Below are 18,553 nucleotides of genomic sequence, written 5' to 3'. Positions count from 1 at the left end.
CCTCCCTCCTTCCTTCCCTCCCTCCCTCCCTCCCTCACACTTTTTTGGGGGGAGAGGACACAATGCAATCCATAACAGCGTATATACACTTGTTCTTTTTTCCATCGAACTTTCCTCTTGACCATGTTTTCTTCTAGTAATACTCTATTTCTTTCCTCCCTTTTGTAGTAAAATTTCTCTACAGTGCTTGTATTCAATTCTTTGTTCCTACTTCCTGTCTTTTGAACGGTAAGTCAGATATTTACCTCGATCATTCTACTGAAATTGTTGCCGTTCTTCAGGTTACAAATGACCTACCTCCATGTTGCCAAGTCCAGTGTCAGCTCTTAGTCTTCATTTTACTTGACTTAGCATTTGACATATAGTTCATCGCTCCGTCCTTGGTGACATTTTCTTTTCCTTGCTTTCTATGTATATATACCCTTTTGGTTTTACTTATTGGCTCATTGGCCACTCTTCTTCCATCCTGTTTGCTGGTCCTGATGGTTTTGGTGGAATTTTTGATGTTTGCTTGGACCTGATGGTTTTGATGGAGTTTCTTTGGCAATGTAATTTATTCAGAATTCTTTTGAGGCTTTTTTAATTTTGTAAATTTCATCTTGGTTTCTGCATCATTTTGCTTGTAACATTGGTTTTTACTTAAAGCATCATGTCACAATCGGTATGAGAATAATGTGAAAGGGGGCAGTCACGGTGGCTCAGGCGTGTAATCCTAGCCCTTTGGGAGGCCGAGGTGGGCGGATAACCTTAGGTCAGGAGTGCGAGACCAGCTTGGCCAATGTGGTGAAACCCTGTCACTACTAAAAATACAAACATTAGCCGGGCGTGGCAGCGAGTACCTGTAATCTCAGCTACTCGGGAGGCTGACGCAGGAGAATCGCTTGAACCCGGGAGGCGATGGTTGCGGTGAGCCAAGATTGCGCCATTGTACTCCAGCCTGGGTGACAAGAGCGAAACTCTGTCTCAAAAAAAAAAAAAGAAAAAAAAAGAAAAATGTAAAAGGGAATATTTTGCAGGGGCTTTGGTTCAAGTGCTATAATGTATGTATTTACTATTATCATCAGTAGTTTCCAGTAGAGCATTGTGTTCTTCCTTCAAATGGATTTTTAGTGACACTGGTATCAAGTTATCTTTGCTAAGTCATATTTGACTATGATTTAAAAATTATGCTTGGCAACTATGCATTCAATTAACTATAGTGTGTCATCAAAACAAAAAAGCAATTGTATAATTCTTGGATGAAATAAACATTTTCAGTGCTATTAAGATATTTTCGTTCTGTTGTTCACAACCTAGTTTAAAGAATGTAACAGCAACTTGTATAAAATGTCTTAGAATTTTAGTTTTTGAGAATTTTCTGTTTGTGCTTGTCAGACGTATTTAAGGGCGTGTATCCCTGGCCCCATATATATTATATGTTTTTAATTTATATTTTTTATAAGTAATCTCTTAAACATGTATATGATTCTTTTCCAGCGGGGTATCATCATCTACTTGTTAAAATCCTAATAAATGTTCACATATTGAAATATCTGGATTTTGGAAATTCATAATTACATCAACAATTGTTATCTGCTGTCCATGTGTCCAAAATAATTGAGAAATTATTAGTTTTTAAAACTTTATTCAAAGTGATTTTATTTATAACATCTGTAAGTTATATTATTTGTTTTTATATTTTATTCTCTGAAATAGTATATTATACTATTTGGTATTGATATTTGTGTTTTGCATAAATGTGCTGACAGGATACCATCAACTTTTGCCATGATTTCTGGCAAATAAAAAAATCATATTATTGGTTTCTTAATATTTATTGGATGATCTTCTGAAGATTAGATACTGCTTCTCCAAAAATTCTATCATGTTTATTGTTATTAACAAATATATAGGCCTTTATTTTCTCATTTTCAGTAGAATTGCTAATTATATTTTTTTCAAACCTGCTACTAGCTTTTAATACTTATCACTATTGATGTGTATTTTATTAATATTCAGGAATATGTGATAAATGCTGCTGATCTTTGCATCATTTTTTATTCTTCAGCTGGATTATTCCTCAACTGTTTTTATTCTTTGCATCAGGTTTTATTCTTCAGCAGTATTATTTTGTGATTACTTGTGCTATTTTATCTATTATATTTTCACTTTTAATATTTTCACTTGGGTCTTAAAATACCTCTTATACCTGTTTTATATGGCTAATATTCTCTTTCTGTGTGTTTATATATTTTTAGTCTCTCTGTTTTAATGATTCTACAACTAAAACATGTTTTTTAGTTTCTTATTTTTATATTTATTTATTTATTTGAGATGGAGTCTTACTGCATCCCCTAGGCTGGAGTGCAGTGGCGCAATCTCAGCTCGCTGCAACTTCTGCCTCCTAGTTTAAGCGATTCTCCTGCCTCAGCCTCCCGAGTATCTGGGACTACAGGTGCCCACCACCACGCTTGGATAATTTTTTTGTATTTTTAATAGAGACAGGGTTTCACCATTTTGGCCAGGCTGGTCTCGAACTCCTGACCTCAGGTGATCCATCCGCCTCTGCCTCCCAGAGTACTGGGATTACAGGTGTAAGCCAATGTGCCTGGCCTATTTTTTATTTTTTAATGATTGCTTTTTTTCAGTTGTCAAGTAGTTTTGGCCTGTGAGCTCATATACCCTTGGGGTGTCACCTACTTTGTCTGATAATCTATTATTAGGAGATGATCAAAAGCCAGTTCCCAGCCTGTGTTCCTCCTGGAAGTTTAGGGAAAGTATGTGGGTGTGTTTGTTTTTGAAGTGCTAGATATTTCCTGTGGTCTGAACGCTTATGTCATCCCCAAATTCATATGTTGAAATTGGGCCCCAGTTCAACATATGGTAGAATTAGGAGATGGGCCCTTTAGGAGGTGATGAGGTCATGAGTAAAGCACCCTCATAAATGGAACTAGTGCCCTTATAAAAGAGGTCTGAAAAAGCTCCCTTGCTCCTTCCATCATGTGAGGACACAGAGAGAAGGCACCATTTATTTGGCATCTGGGCTTTCATCAGACACCAACTCTGCTGGTGCCTTGTCGTTGAACTTTCCTGTCTCCAGAACTGTGAGAAATAAATGTTTCTTGTTTATAAGCTATGTAATTTATAGTGTGTTGTTATAGCAGCCTCAACAGACTAAGACATTAGTGTTGCTGTAACAAAGTACCACAAACTGGGTGGCTTAGAACAACAGAAATTTATTATTTCATAATTCTGGAGGCCAGAAAACTGATATCAAGGTTTCAGCAAAACTACGTTCCCCGCTGAAGGCTCTAGGGAGGAATCTTTCATTGGTTTTTACAAGCTTCTGGTGGATGCTAGCAATCCTTGATATTCCTTAGCTTGCAGGTGCATCACTTTAATTTCTGCCTGTCGCTATACAGTCTTCTTGTAGTGACACCAGTCATTAGATTTAGGACCCGTCTTAACTTTATCATAGCTGCAAAGGCCCTATTTTCAAGTAAGGTCACATTCAAAGTGCTGTGGGCTTAGGACTTGAATATATCTTTCTCAGGGACACAGTTCAACACATAACAGTGGGACAAGCTGAAGTACAGAGAGCTTCAGATAACAGAGTACCAGTGTTACATTACTTTATCTTAATTTTGCCACTGTACTTGACAATTTCCGTGGTTAGGCTTATACTTCTAAACTATTTGGGAGGTGGCATTGTCCTGAGTCTTAGTCAGCTTTGAGGGGAGAGAAAAATAGAGGAATAAAAGCCCAAGGCCTATCTAGTTTATACTTTCTTAGCATAGCTTTGATGCTGCCTTAATATTACCCTAATGATACCTTGGGCTAAGACTACTGCTCCTGTGGGAAAAAAGATGTATATTAAGGACATATATTAGCTCAAATATGGGAGAAAGGTAGGAAGAAAATCTAATTTTTTTTTCCTGAATGTATTCTGTCATTGTTGTTTCTGGCTTCTTCAGTCCCTATATTCCTATCCTAAATGCCCCATAAACAAATTAGCCTTTGTTTAGGGGTTTCTTACAGTAAAAAATTTTTTTGTTCTTGTTGTTTTTTGTTGTTAGGAATATTTTCCTTTCTATTTTTCATTTTTTCAGAGTTGATTTTAGGATTCACCATCTTCATAGCAATTGATAATCCTTTTATCATTTTAAATCTGAAATGTTTTCATCTACAACCCCCCTTACTTACAGGAAATGCTATAAGTCCTATAGGTAAAATAACCCAACATTTTCCATATGGAGAGCAAAGGGTATAGAAAAGAAGCAAGATTTGTAGCCAACTTGACCTATGTTGTAATTCTGAAAAATTTAACACTTATTAGCTGTGTAACTCTTGGTTAGTCACTTAACTTGTCTGAGCTCAGTTTACTCCCATGTAAAATGGAATAATGATGTACATAAAGGGCATACCTTAGATTAAAAATGATGGAGCTTTTACTGTTATTGTTATTATACTTAGGTTTAAATAACTTCTTGATATACATTAGATATTGTGATAACTGCATTCTATTTTTGTTTGTTTTGTTTGAGTAACTGTGACTCAAAAAAGCCCGAAGTGTAATTGTAGCTTCCAGAAGTTGCTTAATGTACTCTGAGCAAATTGCTAAAGCATCAGAAAAGGAGAAATGTAGTGTGTGAATTTAATTAGAACCTGGTGTTTTCTCTGAATCTCTTTTAATTTTTTTTCACAGGGAGGAATAAATTTTTTTCATCTATAATTTGGAAGCCAAGTCAGTAACAAAATGAAACCAGTAAAGCATCTGTTGACCACCAGTAACAAATCGGCAACTGTTCCAGCATTAACTACCAAAAAAGGACTACATAATTTACCATTATCACCTAAACTGAAGGAAAAACATAATGCAAAATTAATTCCTGATAAAATTGAACCAATGGTTCTAAGATCTCCACCAACAGGAGAATCCATTGTACGATATGCTTTGCCCATTCCATCGAGTAAGACAAAGAACTTACTACCGGAAGATGAAATGATCGGAAAAATTATCAAACATCTGAAGATGGTAAGAGGCTTGTTAGTTTCTGTGTTGCAGGGACCCCACGATCACCCCAGGTTTGGTGATATTCTAGGAGGACTCACATGACTCCACATATAGTCATACTGATGGTTAAGATTTATTACAGTAGGCACATGAGGTGAAATTAGGAGAAAATCAGATCTAAGCTTGCAAGAGTCTTTTCCCCTTAGAGTCACCCAGGACATGCTTAATTTCTTTAGCAATGAATTGTGACAACACATATGAAATGTCTGCCGGGGAAAATCATTAGAAACTTAGTGCCCTGGGGTTTACTGGGAGTTGTTTACTATTTACTCTGTACTTAGCATGTACGAAAATTTCAGACTCTCACAAGGAAAGGAGGTTCAGCATAAACCACATTATACAAACAGTTAGGGACAGTGAGCTCCTTCTGTCAGTGAATGGGGAGAACCCTCCTGATATCCAAGTTCTCAGATGCCAGGTTAAGGCCAACCTTGCAAGCAGGCCTTCCTAAGTCCTGCATTTCTACTATGTTAAACTCTGCATTTCAGAAACTTTAGCTCTTTTTTTGTTTCTTGAGATGAAGTCTCGCTCTTTTGCCCAGGCTGGAGTGCCGTGGCATGATCTTGACTCACTGCAACTTCTGCCTCCCGGGTTCAAGCAATTTTCCTGTCTCAGCCTCCCGAGTAGCTGGGACTACAGGAGCATGCCACCACGCCTGGCTAATTTTTGTATTTTCGGTAGAGATGGGATTTCACCATACTGGTCAGGCTGGTCTCAAACTCTTGACCTCAGGTGATCCACTCGCCTCGGCTTCCCAAAGTGCTGGGATTACAGGTGTGAGCCAGCGCGCCCAGCCAAATCTTTAGCTCTTGATGTGGGGAAAAGTTTTCCTTTTTCTGAGTTTCTTTATTTTTCACTGCGATGCAGAATTGAATTGTAAATGTACCAAATATCAAGTGAGAACAATGAGGAAGAGCACAAATATAAAAAATAAGATACAGTACATCAAACTTGTACAGTACAAGTTTCTTGAAAGTTTGAGGGGTTAGGCCAGATAATTTTCTTTAAAAATTCATTGCTTTCTGGTCTCCATCTTTCGATATTCCCTAACTCTCTTCGGAGGAGAAAATCAAGGCAGACTTTGAGGAAAACTCTACTTAATGCTTCAACCACTCATGGACAGGCCCTCTCCATTTTAAGATACCTATCAACACAGAAATGGTAGAGTCACAGAGCATCTCTCCTTCGCTAGGGTTAAGGAATATTGCTTTTTCCTCATGATGACATGAAATTGGGTATGGGATGGAAAATTTAAGTTTGTGGCACTGGAAGAAATAAGTCTTACTGGTAAAAAGGTCCTGGCATAATTGACTGAATATTATTTACATTTAATATAATTAATTTAAAACTATTAAAGTATCAAATTGGCTTTGATTTTTTTAATTTTTTTTTACAGGTTGTTTCCACTTTGGAAGAAACCTATGGACACTGTGATCAGAATGGAGAAGAACCATTTGTAAAGCGTGAACATGAAGAATTATCTTTATCTGTAAGTATATGCAACCCTAATATAGAGACATTAACACTGAAAAGGGTCGATTTTCTTTTTAAAAATATAAATTTAAAATATTTTCTTTTGGATTACTTATATGTTCTTGGAATGAATTTCCTATCCATGAAAATGATCCTCTTAGAAAATTACTCAACCCAACCAAATCCCTCTTGACCTGAATTTTGCCAAGAGGGTTGCAGAAAAGGAGTTCTACATACCATTAGGAATGACCAAAATTTTAAAGATAGACAATAATTAAGTTTTGGTAAAGATACGGGGCCACAGGAACTCTCATACAGAGCTGGTGGGAACACAAGTGGGACTGCTATGTTGAGAAACAGTTTGACAGCTGCTCATAAAGTTTAACATATACTTAAAAGATAGCCACCAGTTCCACTCTTAAGTGATTATCCAAGATTAATGAACACATACATCTTCACAAAGACTTGTATATAAATGTTTATAGAAATTTTGTTCATAATAGCCAGAATAGCTACTGAATCCAGCAACTCAAATATTTACTAACTGGTGAATGGACAAGCAAATTGTGGTATAGCATACAATGAAATACTCTTCACAATAAAGGGAACAAACTACTGACACATAGAACCATGTGGATGAATCTCAAAAACATTAGGATGTGGGGAAGCTAAATAAATAGGGCTACATACCATATGATTCTATTTATATGAAATTCTGGGAAAGGGAAAACTGTAGTAAAGGACCAGTGGTTGTCTTGAGCGAAGGTAGGAGGGGAGAATTGACTGCAAAAGAGTACAGTGAAGCTTTTTGAAATAATGGAAATGTTTTATATTTTTATTGTGGTGGTCATTACCCAACTATTAAAAGGACTGTGTAATCACAGTCCTTATCCTGCACGACCTTGTGGTTATTATGTTTTGAAGCTCTGCCAGGATTGAATCAAAGAACCAAAACTAAAATCTAAAATTGAAGTTCAATAGAAACTGGGATGACTAGAGGTGGGAGGGAAGTGGGGTAAGGGTTGAAAAACTAGCTATTGGGTACCGTGCTCAGGACTTGGGTGATGGGATCATTGATACCCCAAACCTCAGCATCAAGCAATATATCCAGGTAACAAACTTTCTCATGTACCCACTAAATCTAAAACAAAAGTTGAAAAAAAAACCACCAACAAATAAAATAAAATGAAATTAAGTTCACATTCCTGTGGTCTCCAATACTGACAAAATTGAAGAAATCAGCCCTTCGGATACCACCTTTATTTTACTGAATTTCTTTCCTCCAGTGATCTTGTATTTTATTTTGCCTCAACCACTAATTGACAAAGTGATATCCTGTAGTCCTTACCATAACTGTTTCAGAATTTGAATTTCAGTCATCCTAATCTCTGGCCACCACCTCCTGTCTTTCCCACTCAGTCTGTCCAAAATTCTGACTCCAAAAATCCTTTGATTTCACAGGGAACCATAATCCATTGATCCTGCTGCCTTTTTAGTGTCCCAAATCCTCCTTGTGCCCTTACTTACCCAGCTTAAATAGCATGGTCCACTATTATTATCACTACCTTTCATATGTATTTAACTCTCTTGCCCTGTTCTGCTTTATTGGTCTTATTTAGTTAAATTATAAACTCAGTCAAATCAATCTCTATCTTCTCTATATTTCTCTGTCTTCTCTATATTTGTGGCACCTGAATGTGGGTGGAAGAAGTGGGCTAATGGTTTCTCTTTATATTTGTGATTAGTAACACTAATCTGTTCATTTTCCTCTCTGCTGGATTATTTCAGTTTTTTTTCCCCATCTCCTATATGATTAAAGGTCTTTATTGTGACAAAAAGTATGTGAGCCTCTCAGTATATTTATTCATTTATTTATTTGTTTTATTTTATTTATTTTTATTTTTTTGAGACAGAGTCTCGCTCCGTCACCTACGCTGGAGTGCAGTGGTGTGATCTTGGCTCACTGCAACTGCTGCCTCCTGGATTCAAGCGTTTTTCGGGCCTCAGCCACCCACGTAGCTGGGATTACCAGTGTGCACCACCACGCCCAGCTAATTTTTTTGTATTTTTAGTAGAGACAGGATTTCGCCATGTGGGCCAGGCTGGTCTTGAACTACTGACCTCAAGTAATCCACCTGCCTCAGCCTCCCAAAGTGCTAGGATTACAGGTGTGAGCCACCGCACCTGGCTCAGTATCTTTAAATGTAATGCTCAGGGAATATATTCTTCATGGAGAACCACTCTATGAAAATTCTAACTGTATATAAGCCTGTAATATTTGTTTATCATGAGTCAATTCTCTGATTTACAAATCACTGCTTTACTAGAAGGGATTTGGTCATTATGATATTTAAGCTGTAACTATTTTTTTCCTCAAAGTTTTACATTGCCCATTAGGTGAGAGCAGAAGACTGCAGTTCATGGCAAGTATACAGTTAGATGTCATAGGTAGTAGTCACTTTCTAACACCAAGAGGTATTTTTTTGTGGTAATGAGTACCTTTTATTGGGCCACCCAGAAATTTCAGGACTGTAAGGCTGGGATGCTGGATTTTCTGGAACTGTGTAGAGATGAATGAGAGGAGAGACATAGCTGGGTATATGTCACTGATGGGCCACTTCCCAGAGTGTACTTTCTTCCATGTTTTCTCTCTGGGAGAATTCGCATTTGAAGCATGGCTTCTTGTCATAAATGTTTGAAGGGACATAAATTATGCAAAATTAAAATTTTTCCAAAAGTAAATATGCTAGAAAAAGACAGACATGCATATGGACTCTTAAATAAAAGTAACTTTATGTTTTATTATTCTTTTCAAAAGGTTGGGGATGATATGAATTCATTCTTGACATATTGTTCACAATTTGCAACTCAGCTAGAAGCAGCACTTAAAGAAGAACAAAATGTATGTATTCTGTATATACGGTCAAGTATAAAATATCAGACTTGTACTGGTTGTTGAAAATTGAATCTGCTATCCAGTCAGCCAACATTAACCTAGATCCAGTGTCTTAAGAAATTATAAATGGCATTGGAAAGCATTATTTATTTATTTTTTATTCTTTTTTTAAATCACCATCAAGGGTTTTTACTATGCCCAAATGCAAAGATTATGCCACTGAACCACCACAAATAAGACATGAACTTTGAATTAATTCTTCAATAGTTGTGTGAATCTTAATGAATCTACCATATTCCCTCACTAAGAGCATGTAAGTAGTTACAAGGTAGTTAATAAATATTAAGGTTGTGGCAATCAGCCTCAAAGAGAGAATGATTGACCATTATGGAGAATGACCACATAATCATGGTTTGGTACCATAACCCTTATCAATTAGCTATGAGTAAAAGGTAAGACTGCAGTGGAATTGTTGAAATTGTCTTTTTTTCTTATAATAGAATACACTTAATTTATTGCTTTTCTTGGCAATAGTATTTAAATTGGCATGTAATAATTATACATATTTGTGGGGTACATAGCAATATTTTGATACAATGTGTAGTGGTCAAATTAGAGTAATTAGCATATTCATCACCTCAAACACTTACCATTTCTTTGTGATGAGAACATTCAAAATCCTCTCTTCTAGCTATTTATATATATATATACATATATATATATATAAAATAAACTGTTGTTAGCTGTGGTTACCCTATAGGGCTGTAGAACACTATAACTTATTCCTCCTATCTAGCTGTAATTTTTTATCCTTTAACCAACCTCTCCCTATCCTCCCTAACCCCTACCCTTTCCAACCTCTAGTAATCATGATTCTACTCTCTGCTTCTGTGAGATCCGCTTGTTTTAGTATTTGCATATTGGCGAGAACATGAAATATTTATCTTTCTGTTCCTGACTTATTTCTCTTAATATAATATCCTATAGGCCCATCCATGTTGCTGTGAATGACAGGATTTAATTCTTTTTTGGAATTAAGAGTGAAATCTTTTTTGGAACCAAAAGTGGCTGAATAGTAGTCCATTCTCCCTATATGCCACATTTTCTTTATTAATTTCTATTGATGGACATTTAGGTTGATTCTATATCTTGGCTATTGCAGTTTAGTGCTGCAATAAACATGGAAGTACAGATGTCTCTTCAGTGTACTGATTTCCTTTCCTGTGGATATACACCCAGTAGTGAAATTACTGGATCATATGGTAGCTCTATTTGTAGTTTTTTGAGGAAACTCCATGCTATTTTTCATTATCGTTCTACTAGTTTACATTTCCACCAAAAGTGTATATATGTTCCCTTTTCTCTGCATCCTTGTCAGTATTTATTTTTTGTCTTTTTGATAATAGCCATTGTAACTGAGGTGAGATGGTATCTCATTGTGGTTTTGACTTACATTTCCCTGATAATTAGTGATGATGAGCATTTTTTTCTTATACTTTTTGGCCATTTGTTTATCTTTCTTTTGGGAAATATTCAAGCCATTTACCTATTTTAAAATCAGATTTTTTTTTTTTTTTTTGCCATTGAGTTGTCTGAGTTTCTTGTATATTTTGAATATTTTTCACTTGTTAGATGAATTTGTTTTACAAATAGGTTTTCTCATTCTGAAGATTGTGTTTTTACTCTGTTGATTGTTTCCTTTGCTGTGCAGAAGGTTTCTAGTTTGATATAATACCACTTGTCTGTTTTTGCTTGTGTTGCCTATGCTTTTGAGGTCTTACCCATAAAATATTTTCTCTGACCAATGTCCCAAAGCATTTCCTCTGTTTCCTTCCAGTAGTTTCATAGTTTTGGGTTTTATATTTAAGTCTTTAAGCTGTTTTTGAGCTGATTTTTGCATCTGGTGAGATATTGGGGTCTAGTTTCATTCTTCTGCCTATGGATATTCAGTTTTCCCAGCACCATTTATTGAAAAGACTGTCCTTTTCCCAATGTTCTTGGTGTTTTTGTTGAAAATTTGTTAGCTATAAATAAGTGGATTTTTTGGGTTCTCTATTGGATTCCATTGGTCTGTGTGTCTATTTTTGCGCCAGTACTATAGCTTTGAAGAGTATGTTGTGTGTGTGTTTGCACGTGTGTGTGTGTGCTTTTTTTTTTTTTGAAGAGACAAGGTCTTACTTTGTTGGCCAGGCTGGAGTGCAGTGGCACAATCATAGCTCACTGCAGCCTCGAACTCCTGGACTTGAGGGATCCTCTTCCCTCAGCTTCCCAAGCTGCTGGGATTACAGGCATGAACCACCATGCCTGGCTAACTTTGTAGTATATTTTGAAGTCAGGTAATGTGTTGCCCCAGCTTTCTTCTTTTTGCTCAGGATTGCTTTGGCTACTTAGGGTCTTTTGTGGTTCTACATGAATTTTTAGGATTTGTTTTCTATTTCTGTAAAGAATGTCATGGTATTAATAATTAATATTGTTAAAATGACCATACTACTGAAAGCTATCTGCAGATTCAGTGAAATCCCTGTCAAAATGATACTGAGCATAAGGCCAGTATCAATATTAATTCTTCTAATCCATGAACATAGGATGTCTTTTGTCTTTTTGCGTGTGTCTTCTTTAATTTCTTTCATGAGTATTTCATAATCTTCATTGTAGAGACCTTTTACCTCCTTGGTTAAATTTATTTCTAGGTATCTTATATATTATTTTGTAGCTATTATAAATGGGATTGGTCTCTTGATTTCTTTTTTCAGTTAGTATATAAACATACTACTGATTTTTATATGTTGATTTTGTATTTTGCAGCTTTACTGAATTTATTCATTAATTCTGAAAGTTTTCGGGTGGAGTCTTCTATGTATATGATATATACGTATATGCTCATGTTGTCTACAAACAGGGACACTTTTAAGGCCCTCCACTTAGTTGCTTTTCTTCCCTAGGAGAGTTCTGAGTTAGGTGAAACTAACTCAGTTTAGTGGGAACCTCTAGAGAGCTCAAAAGTGGGAACTCTAGAGAGCTCAAAACACTCACACAATTTCTTGGGAATATGTCTGCTATGCTGTCTCCAGAACCACTCAAAATGAGGGTTACTGTTTTTAAGACTTCTACTGTGCTAGAGGACAGGGTGGGGTAAGACCGAGTTAAAATACCACACAGTTCTGCTGTGGTGTTCAAGCCACATTTTATTGATGTGGCTTTACTTAGTTGATTTAAATATTTAACTGTTTTTCAGAATTCTAACAAAATTGGAGCATAGGCCCTTGGACTTCCCTACTGCACAATTTTTTTTTTTTTTTTTTTTTTTGCTGTTATCACTCTTCAAATACCCTAATAGTTTTTTTCTTGATGCAAATTTACAATTGACTTTGAATTATATATATATAGCATTTCAGTAGACCAAGAATAACCAAGTGAGACCTGAAGAAAATGAACAAGATGAAAGGACCTACCCTAACAGATATCAAGATTCATTATGCAGCTGTATCAATTATGATTATGTGCTTTTGGTGCAAGCCTGGATGAACTGATGAAATTGAACAAAGTCTCAGATATTGACCCTTCTGTATATGGAAAATTTTGTTGATGACAGAGCCAGCAGTATAATAAATGGCTTTGGATCAACTGGTTATTTATAAGGGAAAAAACTAATTTGATATATGATCAAATATGATACTGATATAAGTATATGACCTGGAGCAAGAAACAATCACAAAACAAATACAAATCATAAAAGGCAATATTGATAAATTCACCTACATTAAATTTATAACCTCTATTATATAAAGAATTCCAAGAGAAATTTCAAATTGGGACAAAATTTGGATCATGTATACCTGATGTATATGTGTATTTAATCACATAAAGGATTATCTAGATTATATAGATAATGTCTACTTATCAGTAAGTAAAAGATTAAACAAATCATTACGAAATAAAAGGCATTTCACAGTGGATCAGTTTTATTTTCACTCATTTTATCAATAATGATCTAGATTTAGCAGTATCGGTAATTGATGCTGTGGGTTTCCTCAGTAATTGAGAAAGGCACTGTTCTCCTTAAACTAGGAGTGGTTTAAATTATTGTAGAACTGTGGCTACAATGAGTGATTGAATTGATATATGCTAATGTTTCCCATCAGGTTCCAGTGCAGGTAGGGAAGTTTTGAGAACCTTGGAATCTCTCTTGACAGTGAAAAAAATTGGTTATTTCTAGGTATAATGTGCTTTAGTGGACATTATTTTCTTTTTTTTTCTTTTTTTTTATTCTCGCTCTGCCGCCCAGGCTGGAGTGCAGTGGCCGGATTTCAGCTCACTGCTAGCTCCGCCTCCCAGGTTTACGCCATTCTCCTGCCTCAGCCTCCCGAGTAGCTGGGACTACAAGCGCCCGCCACCTCGCCCGGCTGATTTTTTGTATTTTTTTAGTAGAGACGGGGTTTACACCTTGTTCGCCAGGATGGTCTCGATCTCCTGACCTTGTGATCCGCCCGTCTCGGCCTCCCAAAGTGCTGGGATTACAGGCTTGAGCCACCGCGCCCGGCCTAGTGGACATTATTTTCTAAATACTTACGTAGCTGAAAATATTTTTCTTCTGACACAGACATTAATTTGCTTTGGTATATTTCCTGAAGAGTATCAGCCATTTTTGCTTAGATTTATGCTTTCTTATTATTTAGCTTAGTGATTCTTAGACTTTAGCATGCAAAGCAATCACCTGCAGGTCTAGTTAAAACACAAATTGCTAGTCCCACTTCTAGAATTTCTGATTTACTAGGGTAGGGTGGGGCCTGAGAATTTTCAGTACTAGTAAGTATGCTTGTAGGTGGTGCTGATGCTGTTGCTATGGCACCTTACTTTTTGAACCACAGATCTAGAGTTAGTGTTGTGGAAGATAAATTTAATTTATCTAGCTTAATTTTTGTTCAATTTTATGTTACTCCCTGAATGCACATAGTAACATTTTAATAATGTAATGGAAAACTTTTACCCAATTTGATAGGGCGGGATTTTTGTTTTTGTAGCAAATGTAATCACTTTAACATTAGATATTTAAGTGGTAAATATTGATATTTTGAGCTGTTTATGGATGCTTCTCAACTTGTGAGGGAGTTACATACTGATAAACCCATCATGAGTTGAATTTTTCATATGGTGAAAGTGCATTTAATACACCTGACCTACCAGACATCATAACTTAGCCTATCCTACCTTAAATGTGCTGAGAACACTGGACATTAGCCTGCAGTTGGGCAAAATCATCTAACACAAAACCTGTTTTATAAGGAAGTGTTAAATAGCTCGTGAAATTTATTGAATACTGTACTATAAGTGAAAAACAGAATGGTTGAATGTATATGTGGATTTCAGTTTCTATTGGGTTTTGTATATTTATTCAGTTTCTCTTATAATTTCTCAAGCGAGTACTTTGTATTTTTCATTAAAAATATTAAATAGTATTATAATATTTTATATCTTGATTTCTGGACCATTTAGCAGGAACAGAGTTGTATTGGGAAGATAGTGTTGGGAAGGTGATGCTTTTCGTTATTGTACTTGCTGCTGTATGAAAAGAAATATAATGCTCTTCTGAGAGGAATTTAAATTTTATTCTTTACCTATATACATAAATAAAATAAATAAAAACTATAAATATATACATTATATATATATATATTATATTTTTTTTTTTTTTTTCTTTTGAGACAGAGTTTTGCTCTTGTTGCTCAGGCCAGAGTGGCAATGGCCATGATCTTGGCTCACTGCCAACCTCCGCCTCCCGGATTCAAGCCGATTCTCCTGCTTCAGCCTTCCCTAGAGCTGGGATTACAGACATGCACCACCACAACCTGGGCTAATTTTTGTAATTTTTAGTAGAGACGGGCGTTATCTCCATGTTGGTAGGCTGGTCTCGAACTTCCAAACTTCAGGTTGATCTGGGCCTTGCCTTGGCCTCCCAAAGTGCTGCGGTAGGTTACAGGCATGGCAGCCACCACACCCAGCCTCCTGTACCTATAGTAAGAAAATATACGAAATACAGTTTCGCGGAATTGTTTGGGGCTCTGATATAGATGTATTAGCGGCCGGCATGCATGACTCAATGCTCAGTGGCTTGGGAGGCTGAGAATAGGAGGATCGCTTTGGTGTCTAGGGAGTTTGGGGGAGACCAACTGGGCCAAACATGGAACCAAAACTCTGCTTCCCTTCATTAAAAACAAAATTTAAAATTAGGCCCACGGTTTAGGCGGCGTCCCATGTAGTCCTAGTACTCAGAGGCTGAGGCAAGTGCGGATCACTTGGAGCGGCCAGGGATTCAACCGTTATAGGTGAGCTCGATGAGGGTGTGCCGTTGCACTCAAGCCTGCGGCACAGGGTGAGTATTCTGGTCTCTCTTTCCCCCCCTCTTTCCCCCTTTTCATGTATATATAAAAAGAAAAATTATTTTCAAATTCTAGAATGAAGTTGTCTATGCAGGCTGAACTAAAAAGCACTGTCTGCGTAAATAAAAAATTATTAATTTTCCAACTTACAGATTTATAAAGGTTATAATTTAATAGTACATTTTTGTGATTCAAAATTGCAAAAGACTGAACTAAATATACATTGTGAAGTGTTCTATTTTAAACACATTTTAATTAAAACTTTATCTTTCAGATTTTGGAATCTCTTTTTAATGGTATGGTTCAATATATCACAGCTTAAGCCTATTAAACTTAAACACAGAAATACATGCCACATGAAGAAGAGGTTTTCTAAATTTTAAGGAGTTAGAAGGACATTCCATACTTGCGCGCTCTATATGTTTGAAGAACGTTTTATGTTCAGTTTTAAGTGCATTAGGCCCCATTTCTGAATCCCAAGTGATATTTCAGTCAGGGCTGATATTGATGGGATGAAGAGTCACAGACACAGACACACATTCTATAATAAGATATTTATTCATTGCTGCCAATTTAAATAGTCACTATTTCTTTTTTTGTCCCTCTTTGTTTCTTAAAGTGGTTTCAGTGGGCAAGTCAATTTCAGGATGGAAGAAGTAAGTTAATGTTTTAAAATTGTTAATATTTTTTAACTCATTTGAAAACCAGTTTGGATATGTATAAGTTAAGAATGTATAAGTCATTTTTGGGTTAACTGTTGGTTATAAAGTAATCTTTTGATTTAGGTAGACAAGGAATAAATGGATGGTTATAAAATACTCTCCAGTGACTTACACCGCTATGTCCCTGCATATATTCTTGGTGTACTCCAAGTTTGACTGACACATTGTTTTTTCCTAAAAATTGAGTATGGAAACTAATTATTATTTTTTTTTCCAATTTACATAAAAGGGTGTATGAGGAGAATCTTTCACTTAAAAATTTTACCATTATTTTAAAAAAATCATGCTAAATGATGATATATGTATAGACATAAAATTATGTATCGATTTTCTATAGATGAAATATGTTATTTTAATGATGTTCTTTTACAGTTTTGATTCAGGTACTTTGCCATTAGTTTGAGAACTACTGATCTCTGTCCTTAGGGGCTTTTAATTCTACTTTGGAAAATACTTTATATATGCTGTTAGTATATTGGAATGATTTCCAGGGTAGCTTTACTGATTTACAGAATTATTTTAGTTCTCATTTGGTCACACTTATGGTTCAGTCCAATTAAACACTCTTGAAGCCCAGGCTTTTCAAAGAAAAGAGGCCAGTTTCTTTGGGGGTGTAAACTTAAAGGATAAATATAGATAGAACCTTAAATGCATGAACTGGGACTGTATCCTAGCATCTTCTCATTGTTTTATCTCTGGTCCCAGAATAGAAGACTTTCGTGGTCTGCATACTCTTTGCTTTAGGATACATTTGACTGACATTGGAAAAGTGTTAGTCATACTTTGATTATGGCATAGTGGTCATTATCCTTCCAGAGAGGTAGGGTTAGAGTGAAGTCTACTATTCCTCTACCCTCTTTTAAAATGTGGTCTTCTTTGCAACTTTGGAAGTTCATCTTGTCATCTTCTTTTCATCCATCAACCTCTTTTTATTATTTTATTAATGGGTTTACTTTTACTATTCTTTTACACTCAGTCCTGTCAATGTACATGACCTATCCAAAACCCTGGCCTCTTACTTTCTTGACTTCCTCATCTCCAAAGATCTCGGGGCCTCCACTTCCAGTCACACTGTAGACCTTGTCATTAACGAAATTACTTTATTTTAAAAATCACTAATTTAGGCAACTTATTCTTGAACTATTAATTTCTGTTTTTCCAATTATTACTTAAAATACTGGTCTGGCTGCCAAACACTTGGAATACTCTAAATGTAAGCCATTGGTTGGAACTCCTTCAATTCCTGCTACCTAACAAATATTAACATCTGTACTTATTTTCTCCTTCATTTTTCCTGTTAAGACAGATATATTGTTCTTTCTTATACATATGACTAATTATTTTGCTTCTGTTTTGGATTTCATATCCTCTTGTCTTCTCAAGACTTTGTGTTTGTTTGTTTGTGTTTTTGAGACAGGGTCTCATTCTGGTTGCCCTGGCTGGACTGTAGTGATTTGATCTCAGCTCACTGAAGGCTTGACCTCCCGGGCTCAGGTGATTCTCCAACCTCAGCCTCTCAAGTAGCTGGGACCACAGGCGCGAGCCACCATGCCTGGCTAATTGGTACTTTTTTTTAGTAGAGATGGGGTTTCGCCATGTTGCCCAGGCTGGTCTTGAACTCCTGGACTCATGCAATTCCCTCGCCTCCGCCTCCCAAAGTGCTGGGATTACAGGTGTGAGCCACTGTGCCCTGCCATGCCTTCTCAAGGACTTTGATTAATTAATTATTCTCTCTTGTAAATTCAATTTCTCTCATTCAATTTTATCCTTCCTTTCAATTTTTAAATATGTTCTTTTATCTCTCATTTGATCCACATTCCTCTCTGAAGGCCTATTTCCATGTCCTCTATTAGCCTGTTTTTAAAAAATTATTTTGTATGCAAATTTACTCATATTAGGAAACCAGTCATTAGATTATTACCAGGGTGTAAAGGCAAAGCAGATTTATAAGCGAGTGGAGAGAAAAACAGAGTAGACAGTCTTTGAAGAATGAAACTAGTTGGGTCTTTTTTTTTTTTTTTTTTTTTTTTTT

General features: G+C 36.1%; 1 protein-coding gene across 1 annotated transcript in view; it reads left to right on the top strand.

Moving 5' to 3' along the window:
* Positions 1 to 18,553, top strand: part of LOC108515918 (coiled-coil domain-containing protein 7-like) — a gene marked incomplete at its 3' end in the record, with an annotated part of 98,435 nt that overhangs the window by 1,550 nt on the left and 78,332 nt on the right. The window contains 6 exon segments of the mRNA XM_017853090.1: positions 4,685 to 5,014; positions 6,450 to 6,542; positions 9,345 to 9,428; positions 16,074 to 16,100; positions 16,419 to 16,430; positions 16,432 to 16,455. Coding sequence (XP_017708579.1) covers positions 4,736 to 5,014; positions 6,450 to 6,542; positions 9,345 to 9,428; positions 16,074 to 16,100; positions 16,419 to 16,430; positions 16,432 to 16,455 — 519 coding nt within the window.

Source organism: Rhinopithecus bieti, unplaced genomic scaffold (genome assembly GCF_001698545.2).
Source record: "Rhinopithecus bieti isolate Rb0 unplaced genomic scaffold, ASM169854v2 scaffold_35595, whole genome shotgun sequence".
In the NCBI taxonomy this organism is placed as follows: domain Eukaryota; kingdom Metazoa; phylum Chordata; class Mammalia; order Primates; family Cercopithecidae; genus Rhinopithecus; species Rhinopithecus bieti.
Note: the sequence above shows the minus strand (reverse complement) of the source record. Positions and strands in the feature narration are given on the sequence as shown.